Source organism: Cynocephalus volans, chromosome 9 (assembly GCF_027409185.1).
Source record: "Cynocephalus volans isolate mCynVol1 chromosome 9, mCynVol1.pri, whole genome shotgun sequence".
In the NCBI taxonomy this organism is placed as follows: Eukaryota; Metazoa; Chordata; class Mammalia; order Dermoptera; family Cynocephalidae; genus Cynocephalus; species Cynocephalus volans.
The window spans coordinates 44,942,994-44,965,825 of NC_084468.1; the positions used below are offsets into that span (position 1 = coordinate 44,942,994).

Below are 22,832 nucleotides of genomic sequence, written 5' to 3' on the forward strand. Positions count from 1 at the left end.
TGGATTGTGTTTTGCACATCTTTTATTTACTAATCGTCCGGACTTAGATTGATGTTATAATTTCTCTGAGCCTGAAAAAATGGAAATAACTTTATACCTAAGGGATATAATGAAAAGCCAGTATGTTAGGATATGAAAGTTCATTGTCAAGAGTAATCAATCAGAGAGATTATACTTTTATGCCTGACTTAGAAATATAGACTAAGATACCCTCCTAATACACCACTTGAGGTTTTAAATAATTATGGTATATGTGGGGGTAATTTTGCTTATTTTTGTTTTGCTTTTGTTGTTAAGGAATTTTAAGCTTTCTTCCTGAGGTGCTATATTAATGTGCTTTTAATTATTTTAAATAAAAAAATTAAAAATATGTAAAGTATCAAATACCTTTGATTGTAACAGTTAAGAAAAGTGAAGGGAGGATACACTATCAAAATGTGATATTCTCAGATTTCTTTTTCTATGGAGTCTTAATTATATATTCCCCATGAGTTGAAAGAATTTCTAGTGAACTTGCTTTGATAGGATTTCCAATTAGGAGAGAATAAGCTTAGTCAGTCTCAAAAGTAGATATCGCAGAGTAAGACTGTCCAACCTATAAGTCTAGTAACTAATGCAGATAAAAATATGTTATCTATATTTTTACAGAATTGTGTCTGTGGCATATGTTGCTTCAGCAGGTTAAAGAATAAAAATTTGCGTGTCTTTATTTTAAAAGTACTCATTGACATTTTTTTATATGTATTATATGATATTGATTGATCTTTGTTTTTAAACACTAAAATTCTACTTGAGGAACCAATAGAAATTTCAAGAGTTAATTTTTTATTTATTTTTTTGGCAGCCAGCCAGTACAGGAATCGAAAAATGAGTTATTTTAAATAAAGAAGAGTTAGATCTGACAAGTGTGAAGCGTATGAACTTTTTCACATTTGGCATTTTTATGGAACTCAAAGATTTAATAGTTATGCTAATAATACAATTTCTATATAGTCATAACTAATTTGATTATTGTAGTGCACGAACACTTGGATTTATGTTTAACCTGGCCAGCAACATGGACAGCCTATTTACTGATTCTAAAAGGGCCAGGCCGTAAGAACTTTAATTATAAATCCATCACCATTCTAGTATCAATAATGAATCTTAAATGTACAGCTGTTTTGTAAGCATTGGATTCGGATCTTACTTTTAGTCTTGTCGGTAATTAACTGTGTGAATTAAAGAAAGTTCCCCCAAGTTTCTATGCGTCCATTACCACATTTGTGAAATGGTGGGGCTAGACTGTATGATCTGGAAGCCTCATCAGTCCTGAAATTCTTTATTTTCTAGCTAATCCTTGATTACAATGAAAAAGGAGATCTGAGAAATTAGGGAATTTGTCCAAATTGACAGCTAGTTAAGAGTCAAAGCCAGGACTAGAGTCCCTCATTTTCTGCCTTTTGGTACCTGCAATTTAGGCAAGCTGACATTTGTAGGCAAAGGCATAGAAATACTTAAAATCTGGTATTTTTAATGTAATTTTAAACTATATATTTGTTTCTTTTGCTTTATTGTTTTAACATGTGAAATTCCTTTTATATCAGTCGTCTGACTTAAAACTTTTTACTTAAAATTATTAAGCTTTTGATATAAATATCTTATTTCTTGAAATAAGATAGCTAGTTTATAAAGGAAATATTGGTTCTCATACCTGAAAGTGATACATCTCATTGCTTACTCTAAATAAACTCCTCCTACACACCCCCTTTCCCCACAAAAAAGATACTTTGGAAAGCCAGAAAACTCTGCACTCTGACCTTGTGATTTATGATAGTCACAGAATATATGTGGTAGGAAATTTGACATTGTGTTCCCAGTATGTATTTTGTGCTTTTGAAACTTCCAAAAATAAATGCCCTAAATAAAAGCTATTTTTTTCTTTTTATCCCCTCTTTTTAGACTCTGTATGTGTGTGTGTACACATTTACACACACAATGTGTGGAGTTTGAGGCATTGCTTAAATCTGTAAAGAGCAGTTAAATAATGCCTGAGATCTTTTTAATAAGATACTCTATTTGAAGACTCATGTTTGTTACCTTGCACTAGTTACTCTTAATTTGTGTAGTACAGTGTTTTTCGAACTTTGATTAACAGTATTTTTCAAGCTGTGTATATAACAATGGCATTTTATTGATGTAAGTTTGCTTTATAAATTTATATTTGTAACTCTTGTAAAGCTAATTGGTAAGAAGAATGAAATAGTTTTAGTGAATGCAGAAATTGAAATTGGCGATATGGATGATTACTATAAATTTATCCTGATCTCCAGTTTATTTTTATATATTGTGTCCATTTTGCAATAATAAATTCTGCTCTTTGATAATTAAGTTCCAAGTTCTAGGTTGTTTTTCTTAAACTTATGTTTCAGTATCAGAGTAGTTTTTAACTGATTCAGACTCTTAAATAAGGAATAGTAAAAATTGCTTTCATTGTTGAATCACTAATGGATTTAAAACTTTCTTATGATAGACAGACAAAAACATAATAAAAGTGGATGTTAAGTGAACATTGTATCTAGGAGTGATCTCTTCATCTGTTCTTACAGTATCTACTTTTATGTTTTGAGGCATTATACTGAAAAGATGTACCTGTGCCTTGTGGCATTTGGTTGAGCACTGTGGAAGCAGTTGCTATAGTGTGTAGCTTTAGGATTTTATGTGAATGGACATTAAGAAGGCCTTTATTTTTTTTATTTAACATTCCCTGAAGAGCTCTGTTTTTTTCTATCAGTGATACATTTGAAAGCACGAAATTAAGCATAATATGGCAGGTAAAGTTTTATTCCAAGCTTTAAACAAAAGTCGGTACATTTATGTCCTCCAGTGAGTCAAATTTGAGCATATTTCACCTTTAAGCATTCCAGGTTTTTTTGTTTTGTTTTGTTTTGTTTTAAATAGAGCCTACAAAGTAATTAACATTTAAAAAATTCAGGCCCCATAAAATTAATATGGAAAACACTGTTGTGGAAGAAAGGAAGATTTTGGAGTTGATTATACTGAGCCTGAATCCTAGTGCTGCCACTTTAGTATAAAAAAGAGCCTCTGTCCACATCTGTGAAAATGAACTAATCGAACTTATGTCTTACTTATAATGTACTTGTAAGGATTAAATAATTTCTAAGCTTGAGAAAACATCTATTGTAGGCTTGAAAGATAAGGTCAGGCACCCAATAAATGTTAGTTCCCCTTGGATCTTCATCACAGGTTTTATTCATCTCTTTAAATGTAGTACTGATAGAAAATAAATTATATGTCCCGAAGACAAAGTTTTAAATTCTCTGGCTTTTATTTAAGCATATATTATTTTTCTACACAGGAGTTTTGATTAATTTTCACCTGAACATTAGGATACATTAAATTTTCTTTATAAAGTATGTATGCAGTATAGAGAAAATTATTCTTCTGATTTTGAGAGTAACACACAGGTATGGAAGCAGTTCCTTATGAATCCACAAAACTGAAAGATGAATATAAAAATATGTAATGAGTGAGATATCCTTATCTTAATTACCAGACCTTGATTGGTATGACTTTGTATTTATTGGGTAATAAAGAGTTAAATATTAATCTTTACCAGCTACTTTAAATTCTTTCTAGAGAAGAACAAAATATCTATAAGTTTCTTCCTTGAACACGCTGTTAGCATTGTAGTCCTCAACTTTGGATATATATTGGGATTACCTATGAAGCTTCAAAGAAGTATTGATGCTTAAAACTGAAAGACACTTGTTTAAATAATCTGATGTGTACCATGGGTATCAAGATTCTTAAAAGCTCCCCAGATGATTCTGATGTGCAAGCAAGGATGCGAACCACTGATTTATAGACTTAATTCTGGCTTGGCATAAAGATTAAAATCAAACACTAGCTGGGCATCTTTGGTTTTGAAGGAAAATAATACATTTAGCTACAATGAGAACATTTGCATAGCATTTTACAACCTCAGAGTCCTTTTCTTTATGTGATTCTCATTTAATTTATATTCTCTGCCTGTCTTTGAAAGTCTTTTGGTTGGTAAACACTATCAAAGATGGATCATGCTTCTATTGTAAGCCGATTGGTAGATAATATATGTGCTGAATAGAAATCCTGCACATAGTATTTTTCCCACATCTTTTGTCTTTGTTCATGCTCTTCCCTCCATCTAAAATGTTCTACCTACCTTCGCATCCTATGTATCTAAATCCATCCTACATGTCTTTCAAGGCTCATCTCTTTTCTAAAGTAACTTAAAAGGTGTTATACCAAATTCCATGCAGAACTATTTATAGCCATCTATGACGTGAATTGGACATCCTACCAATTACATCGTTCTTTAACTTGGGAATATGAAAAAGCCACAGTCTAAGTTTTTCCGCAGAGAGTAGACCTTTGAACTGTCTGCTGCCCAATTCTTATTAGAAGTTCTGCTGTGAAAAAACATTCATAGATTTCTACAAGGATTCATAGATTTCTGCAAGGATGTGTAATTCGTCCATTCTTTTAGAATGGTGGTTCTGAACTTTCTTTGAAGCAATAACCTGTTTGAAAATTTGCTGCAAACTAGTAGACTTTTGCCTGAAAGTAATGTACATACTCTGCATGAGAAACATGTATGCTAGCTAACTTTTGCTCTCAAAAGCACAATTAAATCCTTAGGTCAAGCCTGACCATTTAGCTAAAATAGAGGGCTAAATACTCAGATCACATTGTTTTGCTTCCTTTGATTAAATTGCTTTTATTGAATTGTGCATTGTTGTTATGCTTCACCCAGCATTGAGGAACATTTTGAGAGAAAAAACTCACTTGAATTTTTATTGTTGTAATATTGGAGACTTTGTCTCTATTTCAGTGTTTTTCAAAGCAGGATTCTAAAATCAATTTGATGGTCCCAGCCAGTATTTCTTGATTTTGTATTGTTTATTTTGCTCTTTTTCTGTTTTATTTAATAAAATATTTGATTTTAATGTTGTGCTCTTTCCTTTATAATAAGTATTGTCTTATGAAACTTTTGTTTTAGTTTTCTGTGTATTGTGTGTACTGTATTGGTGTGCAAACTGTATTTCTACTGTGTTTTGTGGTCAAAGTTTAAAAACTACTGCATTGTGTCAGGCTTCCTCTTAAAGTGGACTCAGAGGAGAAATTTTTCTCTTTATTCTTATCTGTAAAATGGCATTAATAATAGTTGCTACCTCACAAGGTTAGTATGAGGAGTTAACATACTCTAGAGTACTTCAAAAAGTTCATGGAAATATTTGTATTATCTTTCAATTCTATTTTTCCATGAACTTTTAAAAGTACCCTTGTATATATAAAGTACTGAGAACAGTGCTTACCTAGCACATAGTAGGTGCTCAATAAATTCTAGCTATTATTGTTATCATTAAAACAATCTTAAATAATAATAATAGAAATTAAAGCACTTCCTAAAGTAATCTTCAGAGCCAATGCTTTGTTTTTATCTTACGAGTATTAAAGGCTTGTTATTAATGATTTCATTTGCTTTAGCTGCTAAGAAAAAGCAGCTCAGAGATAAATTTATGGCAAAAAAATTAGCAGCTAACTTTTTGTCTATCTTCCCTTTGCCCTGATTTGTCATTTTAAAATTTCTTTTGCGTCTCTGCAAGTAGTCCTCAAACTCTTTCTAGGACATCAGAATCATCAAAAATGACAATTTTGATTCAATTCTGTTATAATTTCAGAGATGTTTTCATACTCATCTGTGCTAGAGAGAAGGTAGGGGCTCTTGTGAGCATTCACTGCCTGTTTAAACTAAATTAACTCAGATATCCAGTGTGGTTAGTTTTTCTCTCAGTTATTTCTTAGATGATGAGTCCAGTATAAAGAAGAGAATCGTGATAGCAGCATTAGCTGTCTGCCTTACTGAACGCGTTCGTAGGCCTGGTTAAACTTATGCTGGGTGGAGATGTAAGTTACAGTAGATTTTGTTAAAGGAAACTATTAAATCTTTTCATGCAGTAAAATAAAATGTTATCCATCAAGAACTTTCATGGAATGATATGGTTCAGTGTTGTTTTCCATAATGTGGCATCAGAATAACATTAGATTTATAAATTATTCATCTGTGTTAAATATTATGTGCTTTTTGTTACTTTGGTAATACTATGTATCTGTCATAAAACAATTCTGAACAAAATGGTAAATTTCACATTTCCAATTAATATAAGGTAAATCAATTTGTGTGCTAAAAATGCCTGGGCAAAAAGGTGTTGTTATGAAAATGTATGGAATTGCAATTTTCTGAACTCTCTAGAATATATTCTTGTTAAGGCTGATTTCTCAGTTGTTTATTTTTAGAAACATAGTATTTACCATTTGGAATCTTTAGTGATTAGTTTTTTCAGCTTTAAATAGGTATTTCATTAAACTTCTCTGACCATATTTAAGATAAATTTTAAGAGATGAATACTCTTATCTATCCCAGAAGTTTTGAAAGCCAGAAGTCCTTAAAAATTAATGGTGAAAGACAGGTTATACATATCTATTTTCAGAAAGTTAGAGTCTTATATCTAGATTTAACTTTTACTACTTTTAACAATTTGGAGAATTTGCAATCTACATTGCAAGTCCAAATGAATTTGGAAGAATTTGTTCTTGATGTGAATAAATTTAAAAGTGGAAAGAGGAAGGGCTGGCCAGTTAGCTCAGGTGGTTAGAGTGCTGTGTTGGTAACACCAAGGTCAAGGGTTTGGATTCCCGTACTGGCCAGCTGCCAAAAAATATAGAAATAAAAGTGAAGAGGGGAACATTCAGCAATTGGGAATAGAAGAGTGGTAAAGGAAACAGTAGAATAGAAGTAAAGATTTTGAGAATGAAGTCTAGGTAGCAATAAATGGTGAGGGAAATCCTGGCCTCAGAATATACACCTGTGTCTGGAAGGATGTTGGAATCTGAGATGTATGTGTGTAGGAGAGCTGATGGCAAGTTCTTTTATATGATGTTTTGGTGGGCATAGTTTTCTATTTTAAGTTTTAGGGATGAAATTAGAGCAATATTTGTTTTATATTAGAGGTATTTGGATTTTCCTAATGTGTAAATGTTAGGATATTTTCCCAGCCATACTGGAGGATATAAGTTAAGTGAAATCACTCTTGGTCTCTGGGATCATGAGGGAACTTAGGAAGTTGATGACCAAAACACAAAATTAGAAAGGCTTGAACATTTTTTCATTAAAATTTTAGAGAAGGGAAGTCTTAAGTGGGCAAAAGATGGTAAGTGGGAATTGACTTAAGTACTTGAAGACATTACAAATGTCATTATATACTTTTTATAGGGCTGCCTTTATTTTATTTTTGTGAGCATAAAATTATGAAGTGTTTTAGGGTTCACTTGGGACAAACTTTCACTAACATGATTTCTAGAAAAGTCTTAAATTTCTCAAAGGTGAATTATCTTGCTGGAAGGAAGCATAGCTTGAGCCACGGGTTCGGCCCCATATACTTAAAATTTAAAGGGATTGTACATATAATTATAAATTGAGCAGGAGTTTAAATATTTGATTATTTTCATTTAAAGGCAAGTTATCAGAAATAGAAAATTGGTTCTCTTTTTATGTTTTCCAACATTTCAAGTATATCACTAAGGAAAATATTCTGTGTGTCAAAATGAGCATTATTTCTTTTCAAGCCTTTTAAAGGAATTTTTAAAGTTTCTGTAGTAGAGCTTTGATACATGTTACAATTGTAGTGGCCAACCAATTTTATTTTCGTTTGTCTAGCGTTTGCTCTCTGATTCAGTTCCACAGACAAAAATTCAGTTGGTGACAATTAAAAAATGATAAATGTAGAAGAAAAGCTATACCAGTACTTAAAATTTAACATTTTGATCATTGTTGGGTATGTCGGTTCTATCTTATTAATAGAACAGTTTTTATGACACTGCAAAGTAGTGACATCTAACTCAGTGAAATACTTTTAGTGTGTGTTACGGTCTGATTTTATCTTAAAATACATTGCAAAGGGTTTTGGTTTTTATTTCTCACTGAATATTTTTATTATTTTTCAAGCATCTAATTAGGTGAAACTGAATTGACTCAATTTTTATGTTATAGGAGGTTACCTGGAGCAATTGATGTTATTGGTCAAACTATAACTATCAGCCGTGTAGAAGGAAGGCGACGAGCAAATGAAAACAGCAACATACAGGTTTAGTATTTAAAAATCCATTATTATTTTTTAACTGAGGGATTATATCCACGTTCTAATTTAATCTATTCAATAAGTATTCATAGTGCTAATCTATGTGGTAGGTGCTTTGTGCTACAAAGAGATTTAGGTTTAAAATGTGGAACCAGTCATTCTTATATTTATTACTTTTCCATTTAGAATTTATAATCTCTGGATCCCTTTTAGTAAGGTTTTTCTTCTTCCTTTTTATATACATAATATGTAGGTTTATTGCACATAAAAATTGGAAAATAATAGGAAAAGTTTAAAGAAGAAAAAAGTTACTAATAATCATACCACCTAAAGATAATCATGCTTTATATTCTGGTACATCTCTTCCTTGTTACTGAGCAAAACGGGGATGCTATTATGATTATATTTTTGTGTGTATTTTTTATTATCTAAAGTTATCATTTGCATTTCCCCTATTCTTAAAAATATGATTTAAAATCTCTTCATGTAGCTTTATTGTATGGATATACCATAATTTATTTAATGTGATGTTTCTAGGGGAAGTAAAATTCCTTTGTTTTCAAGTGAAAGAATGAAGGGGTATGAGTTATGAGTAAATAATGTTAGAACTTTAATAACCAAGACAGCTATTCAGTTTGCCCACACTTTTTTCATTATTTATTTTTTTCTAAGTGCTTTAAAAAATTTCCAAAATATTTTCTTACCTCCAGTAAATTAATCATGTAGTTTTCTTTTTAGCATCTTTAAGTGTAAATTATTTCTAAAATGAAAGATAGTCCTCTTTTTCTTTCCTCCCACCATTAAAATGCCATGATTTCTTAAAATAGTTCTGTTTCCTACTTTAAGAAATAGCTTACTAGCATAAGACTTACAAAAATTACTATACTTAAATGTAGGAAAAGTTGGTGAAAAGAGGGATTATATGAGGGTGCTTCAAAAAGTTCATGGAAAGATTTGTACCATCTTTGAACTCTATTTTTCCACAAACTTTTTGAAGTACCCGTGTATGTTTAAATGATGTACTTTAGTCAGCAAGGATTTGAAAAGTATAAATTAAATACACAACCTTATCTTGGCTGTTTTTGCCATTTCCCAAACTGATTTGTACATCATACTCCTCCCTCAGGGAGCTTGTCAAAGATACAAATTTCTAGGTGCCATTTCGCTTGCTGTTTTATTTCAGTAGGTTTGGGGTGCTTCTGATGGTGCCTGTCCTTTATCTATTCACATAGATTAGTGTTTTGCAAACACTGCTTTGTTTTATTTTTTAAGTATAAATCCTTATTCTTAAAATTACAAAACTCACATGAAAAAGTTAATTTACATACCTTGCTGCCTAATACTTGCAACCTGTGATGCATGCCATACTCTCTCTTACTTTGCAACCTAGTGATGATTCACTACAGTGAATGTCTGACCTGATGCCTATTAATTTCTTAAGGCTAGTATCTATGATTAATGATAACATTGTCCTAACTTGAATACTTTAACTGTGATTGGGTAACAAAGACGTACTTGCTATAATATATTTTTAATATACTTGTTTCTTGTTTGGAATGTTTTTTATTTCTTATTAGGAATTTTTTTGGTAGTGATCTAGTTGTTTTTTTTCTAGGCTTTGAATATGAAAAGTGTATGTGTGAGTGCATACTCACATATGTATGTATACACACACATCACACACAAAGAAATATTACTCCCCCCAAAAATATATTTATGTGAATAAAACTACCTTTACTTTGTTTCTTAGATTAAATGAAATTAATTTACTGAATTTAATCTTAGATAAGAATATTTACTCGTCTTTTTAATTAACTATGCTCTAATTTTAGGTCCTTTCTGAAAGATCTGCTACTGAAGTAGACAACAATTTCAGCAAACCACCTCCATTTTTCCCTCCAGGAGCTCCTCCTACCCACCTTCCACCTCCTCCATTTCTTCCACCTCCTCCAACTGTCAGCACTGCTCCACCTCTGATTCCACCACCAGGTAAATAGTACATGCAACATTTGATTTTGAATTTAACAATTAAAAATGTATTTGAAAATAATATCTTGATTGATTACATTGCATTAAAAGTAATAGTATGGTGTTTATTATGTTAAATCTTCAGTAGATTCACACTGAAACAGATGTCTTGCTGATTCAGCATAGCAAAGAGACAGTATTCTAAAGTAGAGAAGAATGTACAAATACTAAAATTGTGATCCCAAAATGATAGTGATCCCCAAATTAAAGTTGCTAATGGTGTATGTATAAATCCATATTGAATTGTAAGCCATATAGTAACTCAGTCTGAAAAAAACTTTAAAGAAACTTCTGGAATTGGCGTAGGTCAAAAAAATTATGTCCTGTGAAGAGACTAAAATTAAAATTTTAGTCTAGTCATCATCTTTCTTTGTGTACTGGTTTCCTTTTAGGAGACTGCCACTAGATGCCAGGTACCTGGTACTTACTTATTTTAAACAAGACAGAAAAATAATGTAAATTTTTATTATCGTTTTAGCCATTTTTGATTATTAATTAAAAACCAGGTCAGTGGTAATAGAGGAGAAAACTTACAATACCCAAATTTCATTTTTATTTATACTTCAGTCTTTCATCCAGTGGCCTTTCTTACTTTATATTCAATAAGTTTTCGGTATTTATTCTCCTTAACTTTTCATGAAACTAACAAGATTGGTTGAGATTATAGTTACTTTCTTTTTAGAGAGAATGCCAGTAGTAAGTGATAAAAATTAGCTGCCAGTCCTAATCAGAACTACATGTGAGACATGTATTAGGATTGCTTTCTATTTATAAAATCAATTTATAGTAGAGAGCCATGTACTCTCACTCATGTTGCATTTGCAAGAGAGCTATCTCTGTTTTAAGGTGCCAGTTGTGATCAGAGTACAGAGCCAAATAAAGGGTCTGAGTGGTCCTTCTCTAAGGTATTCATCCTTGGCTTCTAAATGTCAGCTACTGTCTCTGCCTTTTACCCTCAACACCTTTGATTCCCTTCCACTGTCAACTCTACTCAAAAAGCATAAACAAAAAATATGAAAAATGACTTGTGGCTTTAGAGAATCTGTTGTCTCAAAAATAGAGGAAAGAGAAGACTGGAATAGGTTAGAAGTACTTTTTCTAGACATCATTATTTCTAAGTTCAATGAATTCCTCATTGCAACAACTAAATTGAACACAAACTGTTCAGAAATTGGGATTGGACCCATGAATCTTGTGTCTTTAATATGTTGAGAATTAACCAGATGAAAGGGGACATAAGTGATTTATAATGAGGACTTGTTTGATTCATAAATGAGTCCTTTGACCTCTAAAAAAGCGTTACATAAAATGTAGAAATAATTAAGTTTTGAACATATTTGATTAATGAGACCAAACACTGGTTAATGTTTGTGATAGAATTCCTTATGCTGGATTCATTTGTAATCTTATTTAAATTTTACTTGGTACTAAAGTTGATTTGAAAGAATTTTCTTTTAAAAAATTTTTTTAAATCTTTTTTTAAAGTTTATTTTTAATTGACAAATAATTGTCTATATTTATGGGGTACAATATGATGTTTCGGTATATGTTTATACTGTGGAATGATTAAATCAAACTAATTAACATATCCATCACCTTAAATACTTACTTTTTTGTGGTTAAAACATTTAAAATCTATTCTTTTAGCAATTTTGAAATATACAATTATTATTAACTATAGTAACCGTGCTGTGCAAAGATCTCTAAAACTTATTTCTCCTGTTTAAGTGAAACTTTGTACTCTTTGAGCAACATCTCCCCCCACCCTCTCCTCTCCCACCAGTCTCTGGTAACCTCCATTCTACTCTATTTTTATGACTTAGACTTTTTTAGAGTCTATGTATAAGTAAGGTCACGCAGTATTTGTCTTTCTGTGTTTATTTCACTTAGCATAATGTCTTCCAGGTTCATGCTTGTCACAAATGACAGAATGGAAGAATTTTCTTATTTACTTCCTAATGTAGTATAGCCCCAGGTGGATAACATTTTGTATGTTCAATACTAGCTGTTTATTAAAGTTAAAGTAAGTAGAAGAGAGGTAGTATCAATTAATGATGAAAAAATAAATACTTCTGTGGTATAAGACTGCGTAGAAGCTATGTAGGATATTGCTCATAGACAATGGCATTATCTAGAAGTTTACTCTTTTTCAAAATGGTAAAATTACTCTCCTTCTTTGCCATATAACCTCTGTATATAAGAATAACAAATTTTTGAATCATGTTTAGGTTATAGATGGCATTATACAGCAGGGTGCTGTGGATTACTTTTCTGTTGCTTAATCTATTGATCTACTTAATGTTAACTCTCATCTACATACTTTCCCTATGTTGAGTACCTAACCATATTTCCTTGAATGCTTATTCTTGAATTTCATTTCCATGGTGTCCTGTCAGCATTTAAGGAATACAGATTCAAATGAATTCTAAGGCTGGTTTAAGCAGTAGCATATTTGCTGGGGGAATACAGTTCGTATTAAAACCAAGTATTTGTAAGTTGAGACTATCCAAATTACTCTTTATTTTTACTAGAATGTGAGCTGTTGGGGAAAGTATAGGATATGTATTTCTATCTATGTTTTCCTACAGTGCTAGTAACAGTGTTTTATGCGTACTTGGCATTCTCTAAATATGTTAGCTGATGAGTTAACAACATGTTTAGGTAACCATAACACCAGAGATGATTTCCAGATTGACAACTGGTACATTCAGTCAGAATGGGCACTGGCTCTAAACATCAGTATGTCTTCCTGGATGTTTACCAGCTGAATGTAGGCCTGCTTAAAGCCACGTTTTCAGTTACCATTTACCACAGAACCACATGATTACACTATATTCTATACATAGTTTGTTGTAATTTAAATCATTTTAAGAATCACAAGCGACTAATGAAAGAAAGCTGTGACTCAGGAGTCTTTTCAAGTTTTGTCTTAGAAGGTACTCCGTTTTACTTAGAGAAACCTTCAGGGTTTTTTTTTTATTTGTTTGTTTTGCTTTCTTTAGAAATACTGAAAGGTAAAGGGAAAAAATCTTTTGAGAATTGACTTAAATGTATGTTAAAATTGCCTTTGTTAAAATTAGATTTCTAATACACAAGTTTTTAAAACTAAAGTCCTGTATGTGATGGGACAAATAAAGTGATGATATATTATGCCCATATTTTAGGATGCTACCAGTTTTTTTATAAATAGGGTTACCATATGTTCAGACTTGCCTAGAACAGTCCTCTTTTACACCTTTTATCCCAGCGTAATTATTATTATTCATTCTCAGAAATGCCCTAGTTTGGAGGATAACATTTATGGTCAAGTCTTCTTGGAGGTTTACAGGCATTGCTCATTACATAAGTTGATAGATAGTCCTTAACAATTAGGAAGTGATAGAGGCAACTCTCATTCAAGGGACTTTTACTGTCAGATCGTTCACAGAAGATGAAAGATGAGATGTACTGCTTCCTTTCCCCCTCAAACACAGATCTACAAGTATATATAAAACTTGTAACACTGAGAAGACAAAGTATTTCTGGCCATAATAGATTTGTATGAAGAGGAGGTTTTGTATTAGAGTACAACAAAGATGGAAGAGACTTCTGGAAATGCACAGGGTATTTAATGTGGTTTCTTGCAGCGATACTAATGGTAGCCTGACAAAATACTGGTTCATTGAGGTCCTCTATAATTTTCAGAAAATCTGTTATTTTCATTTTCTAGTGATAACAGAAAAGTTTCTTTTCTATTAAGTTTTTTCAGAAAGACTCATGCATTAGTGTGGTTTCATGCTTTTTCTGAGTAATAATAGAAATAATAGTTAATACTTCTTGAACACTCACTTTTGAAGTTACTGTTCTAAGCACACCCCTAATCAAATTGTATTAACTTATTTGATTCTTGAACATCTGAAGTAGATATTATTCTAATTTTATACATGAGGAAACTGGGCCTTAAGGAATTTAAGTAGTAAATAGAAAATACCAGAATAAGAATTCTAAACCAGGCAGTTTTGCTTGAAAATTTCTTTATTAACTATGTTGAAATTAATTAGTACCTATGTCAAGAAAACTATTATTATTGGATTATGTGTATTTACCATAATAACATGTCTTAGAAGCTTTTTTTTTTTTTTTTTTTTTTTTGAGTATTTTCCTGATGTTGAAGAGCATGCACATATATTTGTGGGTGGGAAAGTGAGGGAGAGTGTAAAGAGCAAGAATTAAAAAAAATTTTTTTGACAAAACATTCAATTAAACAAGGTTTTACTATTTGCCCAATATGTGTTAAAACATTGGCGTTTAACTTGATAAGCCAGTTTTTTGAAATACTTGTTTACTGGAAGAAAAATAGTAAAATTGGAAGGATTAATATTTATAGGGTAGGTGATTTTGTGTTTGTTTATTGTGGTAAAATATACATAACAGAATATTTACCATTTTAACCATTTGAAAATGTGCAGTTCATTGGCACTAAATATGGCATCTTACATTCACCATGTTGTATAACCATTACCATGATCTATATTTCATTATCCCCTACAAAAACTCTGTACTCATTAAACAATAACTTCTTCCACCTTTCACCTAACCCCTGGTAACCTCTATTCTACTTTCTGTCTCTATGAATTTGCTTATTCTAGATGCATCGCATAAGTGGGAATCATATATTTGTCCATCTATGTCTGGCTTATTTTGTTTGTTTCTAAAGTAAAAGAATTTAATGGACTGTGAACTATATTTATGATAGGCTTTTAATTTAGGCTTTTAAATGTTAATTTACTTTAGAGTTATTATATTTTATCTTCATCTTTTGTAATCGGATTTATTGAAGGATAGAAGGCAAGTTTAATTTAATTCATTTCTTGTTGCATTAACTAATATTAAGGCTCTTTTGACTGTGGTTCTGTAGGTGTTGGGAACAACCAAAATCTAGCCCAGGGGGAGAATTCTACTAAGTTAAAGTAGGCTCTTTGCTTTACTGAGCAGTCCAACTACTCTGGATCACAAACAAGGCATCCTTGTTTATATTTTTATTTATGTATTTTTTCTGATGGCTGGCCAGTAAGGGGATCCAGACCTGTGACTTGGTGTTATAATGCTGTGGTCTAACCAACTGAGCTAACCAGCCAGCCTGGCATCCCTGTTTTTAAAGCTGCATTTAGGGTTCAGTTGTTTATCTAGAATACCAGATGTATAAGATTGTGCATTTTAGAAGGAAGTAGATTCTTTCCTGAGAGACTATTGTCATGTAGATCAGTATAATACTAGTCATCTAGTACTCTACTAGTTGTATGAACTTAAAAAAATCTTGTTCATTCCTTAAATATCTTCATTTGGGGCTAGAGATGATACCTAGGGATGGAGGAGGGGGCAGGCAGCTCACATATGGTTGGTAGCTTTCTATATTTCCTCTAAGGCCTGCATTCTCATTAGATTATTTTTCTGTGATTATTTTTCTGTTAGCAGTTTGGTTCTTTATCACAGCAGTTCTCAAATTTGTTGGTTATAGGTTTCTTTAAACTCTTAAAAATTGCTGCAGATGCTAAAGAGCTTCTACTTATGGATGTTATATCTATTATTTGTATTACAAATTAAAACTGAGAAATTAAAATATTTAATAATTAATTTAGAAATTCTCATAATAAACCCTTTATATGTTAACATTGAAAAAATTTTTTTATGAAAAGCAACTTTATTTTTTTTCTATAACTATAGAAAACATTTAGTGAGAAGTGGCTTTGTTTCATACTTTGTAAAAGCTGGGTTCTCCTATTTGTGCATTAAATCTGTTGTGATACTACAAGTCATGTAGCCTCTGGAAAAGTCCACTGTACACTTACAAAAGAATAAGCATGAAAAAGGCAGATAACACATGGGTAATTTTGACCTTGCAGATTCCATAGAAGGGTTCCAAGGATTCATTCCTAAGAATCCCTGGACAAAACTTTGAGAATTCCTGCTTTGACAGAAGCTTGGCCTATACTGGAAGAATATTATCAGCATCCTTGAAGAAGTACAATTTTTCCCCTTTAATTGAGAAGCTATTTCATGAATATAACATTTCATAATATAACATTAACATTAAGCTAATTTTATATTGCCATGGACTTTTGGTCTTACACAAAAGATTACCTCATATAAACTGACACTATTTGCTAGAAATGTAAGCATTTTCCTGAAGTATCTTTGAAAAAGAGTTCCTTAAAGTTTTTGAGGACTGAATTCTTTTTTTTGTTGTTGTGTTTTTCTGTATTTAAAAAGCCAGCCTATTAATGTTTTTAATAAACTCAAAATGGAGAATAATGCTAATTATCTGTTATAAATAGTATTTTCTGGCGGAATTAAAATTAATTAAAATGTAAATTTAGTAGAGATTTAGAGGTTTTTCAAGATGGTGATTTTTGAATGTCCTTTTTTCCCATGGATTGCTTCCTTTTTGGTAGTTGGGTCTTTAGTACACTATTGACACAACGTTTCATAGATTCTAATCATGGTTTAATATCTCTGCCTTTTGTTTGTCTTGCTCTTCTAGTCATTTTGTGATTATATGTGAGCTGGTAGAGATCAACTAACTCCTTTATTGGCTCTCTATAAAAATATTGACATTTCTATCAAAGATGTTTTAATTTGTCTAAGATGTAATTTTTATCATCTTTAAGCTTTAAATTTTATAAATTAGAGGATTTAGAGATTCTAATAAAGATAAAATAGTTTGTCCATTTTATAGTTAATATAAAATTATCTGTTTTACTTTTTAGATGTGAAGTATGCTGGTAACTTTTTGATTGCTTTGTTTTCTGACCACAGCACTTTTTAACACATTTTTCTTTAAAATTACTTCCATCCCTTTTTGCACCTTGTAATTGTTCTAATTATTAAGAAATGGTTTTACAGTATTTTACATTTGACGTTTCTCTTTTTTTTAAGAGCATATGGCAGATGATATATGTGTATGTGTGTTTTTGTGTGTTTAATTTAAAAAAATCTTGATACATAGAAAAGCATTTCTAGTAGAAAGTGATGTTTAAAGATTTTTGTAAACTTTGGCTTTTTATACTCAATTTCTTTGTGCAAAACTTACTTCTGAGCTTGATAGCTTTGAAGTAGAAATTGGTGTAACTTTAGGGAAGTCTATTTAGGTTTATCTATTCCTTACATAGTAGTGCTGATGGAAACTAGAATTTACTAGTAAGAAATAGGAAACATGGTTCACATAATTCTGCCATTTTTTTTTTTCATGTGAACTTAATAGAAAAAAAGACAGGTGACTGTTACATATATTGGTTTTCTATTGCAGTATAACAAGTTACTCCAGAACGTAGTGAGCTAATGCAACATACATTTATTATGAATGGTTTTTGTGGATCAGGAATCAGGAAACAGATTAGCTGAGTCCTCTGCTTCAAGGTCTCTCTCAAACCTCACAGTCATCTCTAAAGGCTTGACTGAAGAAGGATTATTTACAAGCTCACTCACTTCTTTGTTAAAAAGATTCAGTTTTTTCTAGGCTGTTGGACTGAGAGGGCCTTTCCAACATGGCTACTTGCTTCATCAAAGCATGCAAGCTGAGAAGGCATAGAGAGGGTGCCAGCAAAGTACAAGTCACTGTCTTTTGTAACCTAGTCATGGAAGTGACATAATTCATTTTTGCTCTATGTTGTGTGTTAGAAATAAGTCATGATGTCCAGCCCACACTCAAGGGAGGATGTAAATACCAGAGGCATACAAAGGCATAAATACCAGGAGGCACAGGGATCATTGAGAGCCATGTCAGAAGATGCCTATCACATAACTCCTTTTTACCTTAGTTATACAAAATGATGATGAAATATATTGAAAATGAGTTTACAGACAATCTTTGTTCAGTTTTTTTGTGAGTGCAGAGGCCACTGTTAATTTTGTGGGAATTTTTAATATAGGTAAATTCTTTCTAATGTGATATTTAGCAGGAATGCTGCTTTTCTGTTTCTTTGCCTAAGTTCTTTCAGTCTCCCAAATAGCATTTGAAGTTTCCCCCCACAACCTCCTTTTACATTTAAGAGTATGCATTACATACTGGAAAAATGAAATCCTTTTCTTTCTTTTGAGAATACCAGATAGTATCAGCTGTCATACTATTTTACTCTAAGTGTCACATGTAGATGCTATTGCTTGTTTTAGAAAAATTTGGAATGCAGTTCATTTCATGTGTATAAGTATTGAGTTGCTCAGCAGTGAGATTAGGAGAGAGGTTTAGAATCTAATCCAGTGATTCTCAAAGTATGGTCACTGGCCAGCAACATAATCATCTCCTGGGAAATTCTTGGGAATGCAAACTTTTCTGGCCCCACCCAAAACCTACTGAATCAGAAATTCTAGGGGAAGGGCCCAGCAATCTGTGTCTTAACAAAATCTGTGGGTCGCTCTGATTCACGTTCCAGTTTCGATACCACTACTCTATACAGTCCATTAGAGCTTGAATATTTCTTTTCCAAAAGTTTTTTGGCCAGTACTAGAAATCGTACTTTTACTGCTGTTATGTAAGGGTTTCCAGGAAAATAGGCATTTTTTTCCTGTTCGTTTTACAGATAAAGAATATAGAAAGGAAACACAACACTTGCCTTGTATGTTTCAAGTCTGTTGCTAGGCTAGGCAGCACAGCTTATATATTGTCCACAAAGGTTGGAGGTGTTGAAGGAAAGAGGACAGGGATTTTTGAACAAATTTTCTTTTCTCTTACACTATTTCTCTTTGTTAACAAAAGTGGAATACTAAATAGTGATTTTTAGATGAGAATGATGTTTGCTGTACACATCACATATTAAACTTTCTTAGTTGCAGTTTGAAAATACATTTGATAATTTTTAAAGAATTGGTTGTGTAGTGTTTCATCAACTTTATAGTCCTGTTTCAGTGAACAATTACCAATAAAGATTTACACTGAAATAATATCTTATATGATACAGAGGTCTCACAAGAAGAGCCTTTTCTAGTTCCCGTGCCAACTTTCTGTTGTGTAGATATTGATTGGAAAGACATTTATACTAATATATAACATGATTTTTCTTTGTTTTCTTAATTCTAGTTGATTTTGTTTCATCTGTCCTATGGTACTACTGTAATAAGATTAAAACTAAAGACAGACTGTAATTTTAACTATTTTTGTAGCTTACTTTATTTGGCCTATGCCTTTTATCTTTATGTTTTGTGGAAGTTTCAAAACCTAAATGTTTTGAGGATTAAGGTTTGAAAGGACTGACTAGTAATTTCTACATGAATTCACATACTATAGTAAGCTCTGTGGTATTAGCTGAAGTGATACATTCTGCTCATGGTAAAGTTATTATGTTTATAGTATCACAGAGTGAGTGGCCAATTTTGGTATAGTTCTTCATCTCTTATACTTAAGAAAATAATCATGTCTTTAAATGAAACTAGATCAAATAGTGAAGTTCAGTAGTGTTCTAAATAAAATCTTTACTTTTCTATAGAAAATTAGGTAATAGTATATATTAACATTTAATGCTTTGCTTTTCTTAGTTTTCCTGTTTAGTTTGGAGTCTGAGACTCTGCTTAGCTTGTATTGTTTGCTGGACTCTTAGCTTAATAATTTGGGAAACAGCAAGGTAACTTGCGGATCGATGAGAATTGCCATTAACTGTGGGTCAGTTTAGTAGACTTGTGGAAGCCTAATGGCTTTTGAAACATGATGGCTGCTTAACATATCTTTAGTCTTGTTGGTTTTCTGAGTTTAGCATATCTTTTCATTGAATGGGTGGTTAAATCGGGTGCTTTGGTCTCTGTTTTAAGGCCATTTGCTTCCTTCAGATCTTTTTTTTGTAAACCTCTTTCTTACTCTGTTAAAATATGCACATCAGGGGCCGCCCGGTGGCTCTCTCGGGAGAGTGTGGCACTGGTAGCTCCGAGGCCGAGGCAGTTCGGATCCTGCATAGGGATGGCCGGTGCGCTCACTGGTTGAGCATGGTGTGGACCACACCATGCCTAGGGTTGCGATCCCCTTACCGGTCAAAAAAAAAAAAAAACACATCAGAACATTTGAAAATAAATTATTAGCAGATTTTTCTATTGACAAGAAAATATTCGAAAGCAATTCTGTTTTCATTTTTTTACATGCATTTAGTTAATGAATTAGATTATTTTTTTTCATTTGGACTAATTTTGATGCTGTTTTTAAGATAGGATTTAGTAAACCATTCTGGCTGTGTTGAAGTTATTTACGGTGTAAAACTTTTTATGAAGGAATTGTTTTAAAATTTTTACTACTTTCCTACGTAGAACCTTTTTTTTTTTTCTTCTTCACCTAAAAGTGCTTACAATTTGCATGCCACATAAATTGCCTTTTAGGTATCTCTTAAATTTAAAATGCTGAATTTAATTTTAGTACTTAGTAAATACATTTTACATTAGGAATGAAGGGCACATTTAGCCAACATAAATTGAGAATGTTTAGACGTAGTTTCTTAAAGTTTCTTGTGTGTGCAAATAATGAGTGTCATTCAAATTAGTATTTTCTGACACCTGTAGAAGTAAATCATCCACATTTATTTTAATGTGCCCTGGGGGTGTATACATATGACTTGGTTCTACCCCCTTTTTCTGCTTCTACAAATCAAGGAAAATTAACTTTTCCCCACTTCTGCCACCAACAGAAAAACAATCTGAATCAACACTTGAATGTCCCACAATATACTGACCTTTACAAAAATGAATATCTGTCATCTTCAGTTACCTTGCACTACCTGCAATATTAAAGAAAGAGCCCACAGATCAATTTCCCTTATTAAAATGTTAAAATAAGATGATCAGACATTGTTTATCAAATTTAGTGATAATTTCACGGACTTTGATGTTTGTGTATGCACAAGTGTGCTTTTTAACTGATGTCTAACTTCATCTGTGATTGCGACTAGTGGGGGAAACATGGTTATCAAGTTGTTAGACTGGGTTTTCATCAGGGAAGTCGGATGTTATACTTGTATTGTTGGTCCTCTGCAAGAAAACAGAATGCTTCTCTTGAGTGAATAAGCCAGGGTAATGAGGTGTGAGGGGTTTTATTTCAAAGTTTGTTTTGGTGATGGCATAAAAACATAACAGGTTCTGAAATCCAATTACTATATTAAATTTCATCACTTGTTTTTTAGGTATTCCAATAACTGTACCACCTCCAGGTAAAACTTTTTTCATGTTTTCTCCATCATTGTTAATAAACATGAAATTTCAAGCTTATAGTCACAGGAGGGACAGTGTTGATGTGGTTAGAATATGGAATAGGCTATTGGGATTTCAAGGTCCTATTTTCAGCTCTGCCCTTGCTTCATTCCAGTTTTGATTAAGATATTTAGTTTTCTTACATCCGTCTTACCCATTTTAGTTGAAATAGAGATTCTGAGAAGATTCTCACTGCATCAATTTGTGAAGAAAACAGTATAGGATATAAAATAAAATTTTTATAAAAAAAATTTTTCAGAGCAATGAATTTTTATGTGATAAAGTAACTACAAGAGAAGAGAAAGATTTGTCTTGACTTTATCATGGTTTCTGATTTTTTTTTTACCCCGCTGGCATAACTCAGTATTGTGAGAAATTATGTTCTGAACCACACAATTACATATATTGACAAGTGGTCAGGTGGTTGTTCTTAGAGTGGTGATTAATTAATTGTTCATTGTTGTAGAGGTATGATCAATAGGAGTTTATATGTGGCCTGGTGTTTTTTTTTTACATTTTTGTCAGTTAATTTTTTCTGTAGTGTGATAGCAAGCATGTTTACTGAATTCAGTGTGAAAAGCCAAGGAATATGAGGAGAGTGAGAGGTGATAATGCTTGGAAGGGTGGGTCTAAATTCAAAACGATCTTGATAAACAGAATAGTGAAGTTTGGATAGTGTAGGATAGTATACATATTTAGATGTGGGATAGAGTGTCACTCTGTGTCTGAAAAAGACTTAAAAGGAAAAGTTAAAGGAATCATTGGTATGTCTTTTTAGTTTAAAAAGCAACGTGGTTGTGAGGCTATATAAAATAGGACGGTGGACACTAGGACTAATATGGTAATTGCTAAACTTTGTACCTCTAAGATCTTTAATAGAGGAGTTATGTGGATCCTAAAACTGGATACAATGAAGAGCATGATAAACTTGAAACAGTTTGAAGCAGGGATAAAAGTTGATTTAAATGGACCTTTGAGGAGAGTTGAGAGAAGTGGGATTTATTTTTATGTAGGATATTAAAAAGGAGGCTTACTGGAAGTGTTTTCAAATATGTAGAAAGTAATAGAGAATGTGACAGTGGAGTACTTCTTATCCTCATTCAGGACAGCGTATGAATGGTAGCACGAGAGATTTAAATTACATAATTTAATTCATTTTCTAATAGTGAGGGTTGTTAAAACTTGGAAGGAATTGGTGTCATAAGTTGTGGAATCTTCAAGCTTCTTGTTGGGATCGTTTATTGACTATCTGAATTTGAAAGTTTAGGGTAGAATAACTGTTAAGGTCCCTTTTAGACATATTATTCTGTGGTATTTTATTTAGGAATTGCGAATTATTGAGAACGCAGACCTCATGATATAAAGGTGCCCATTATTTTCCTTCTAAAACTAATCCAAAAACTACGTTATATGTGCCTTTCTTTGTAA

The 22,832-nt window shown here is 32.1% G+C and overlaps 1 protein-coding gene across 11 annotated transcripts in view; it reads left to right on the plus strand.

The window, feature by feature from the left end:
* The window catches only part of FIP1L1 (factor interacting with PAPOLA and CPSF1), a 63,553-nt gene that overhangs the window by 27,147 nt on the left and 13,574 nt on the right, over positions 1–22,832 (plus strand). For all 11 annotated transcript variants that reach the window (XM_063107778.1, XM_063107777.1, XM_063107770.1 and 8 more), the window contains 2 exons: positions 8,093–8,186; positions 10,013–10,169. In XM_063107778.1, the coding sequence (XP_062963848.1) occupies positions 8,093–8,186; positions 10,013–10,169 (251 nt within the window). The remainder of the gene's footprint in view (positions 1–8,092; positions 8,187–10,012; positions 10,170–22,832) is intronic.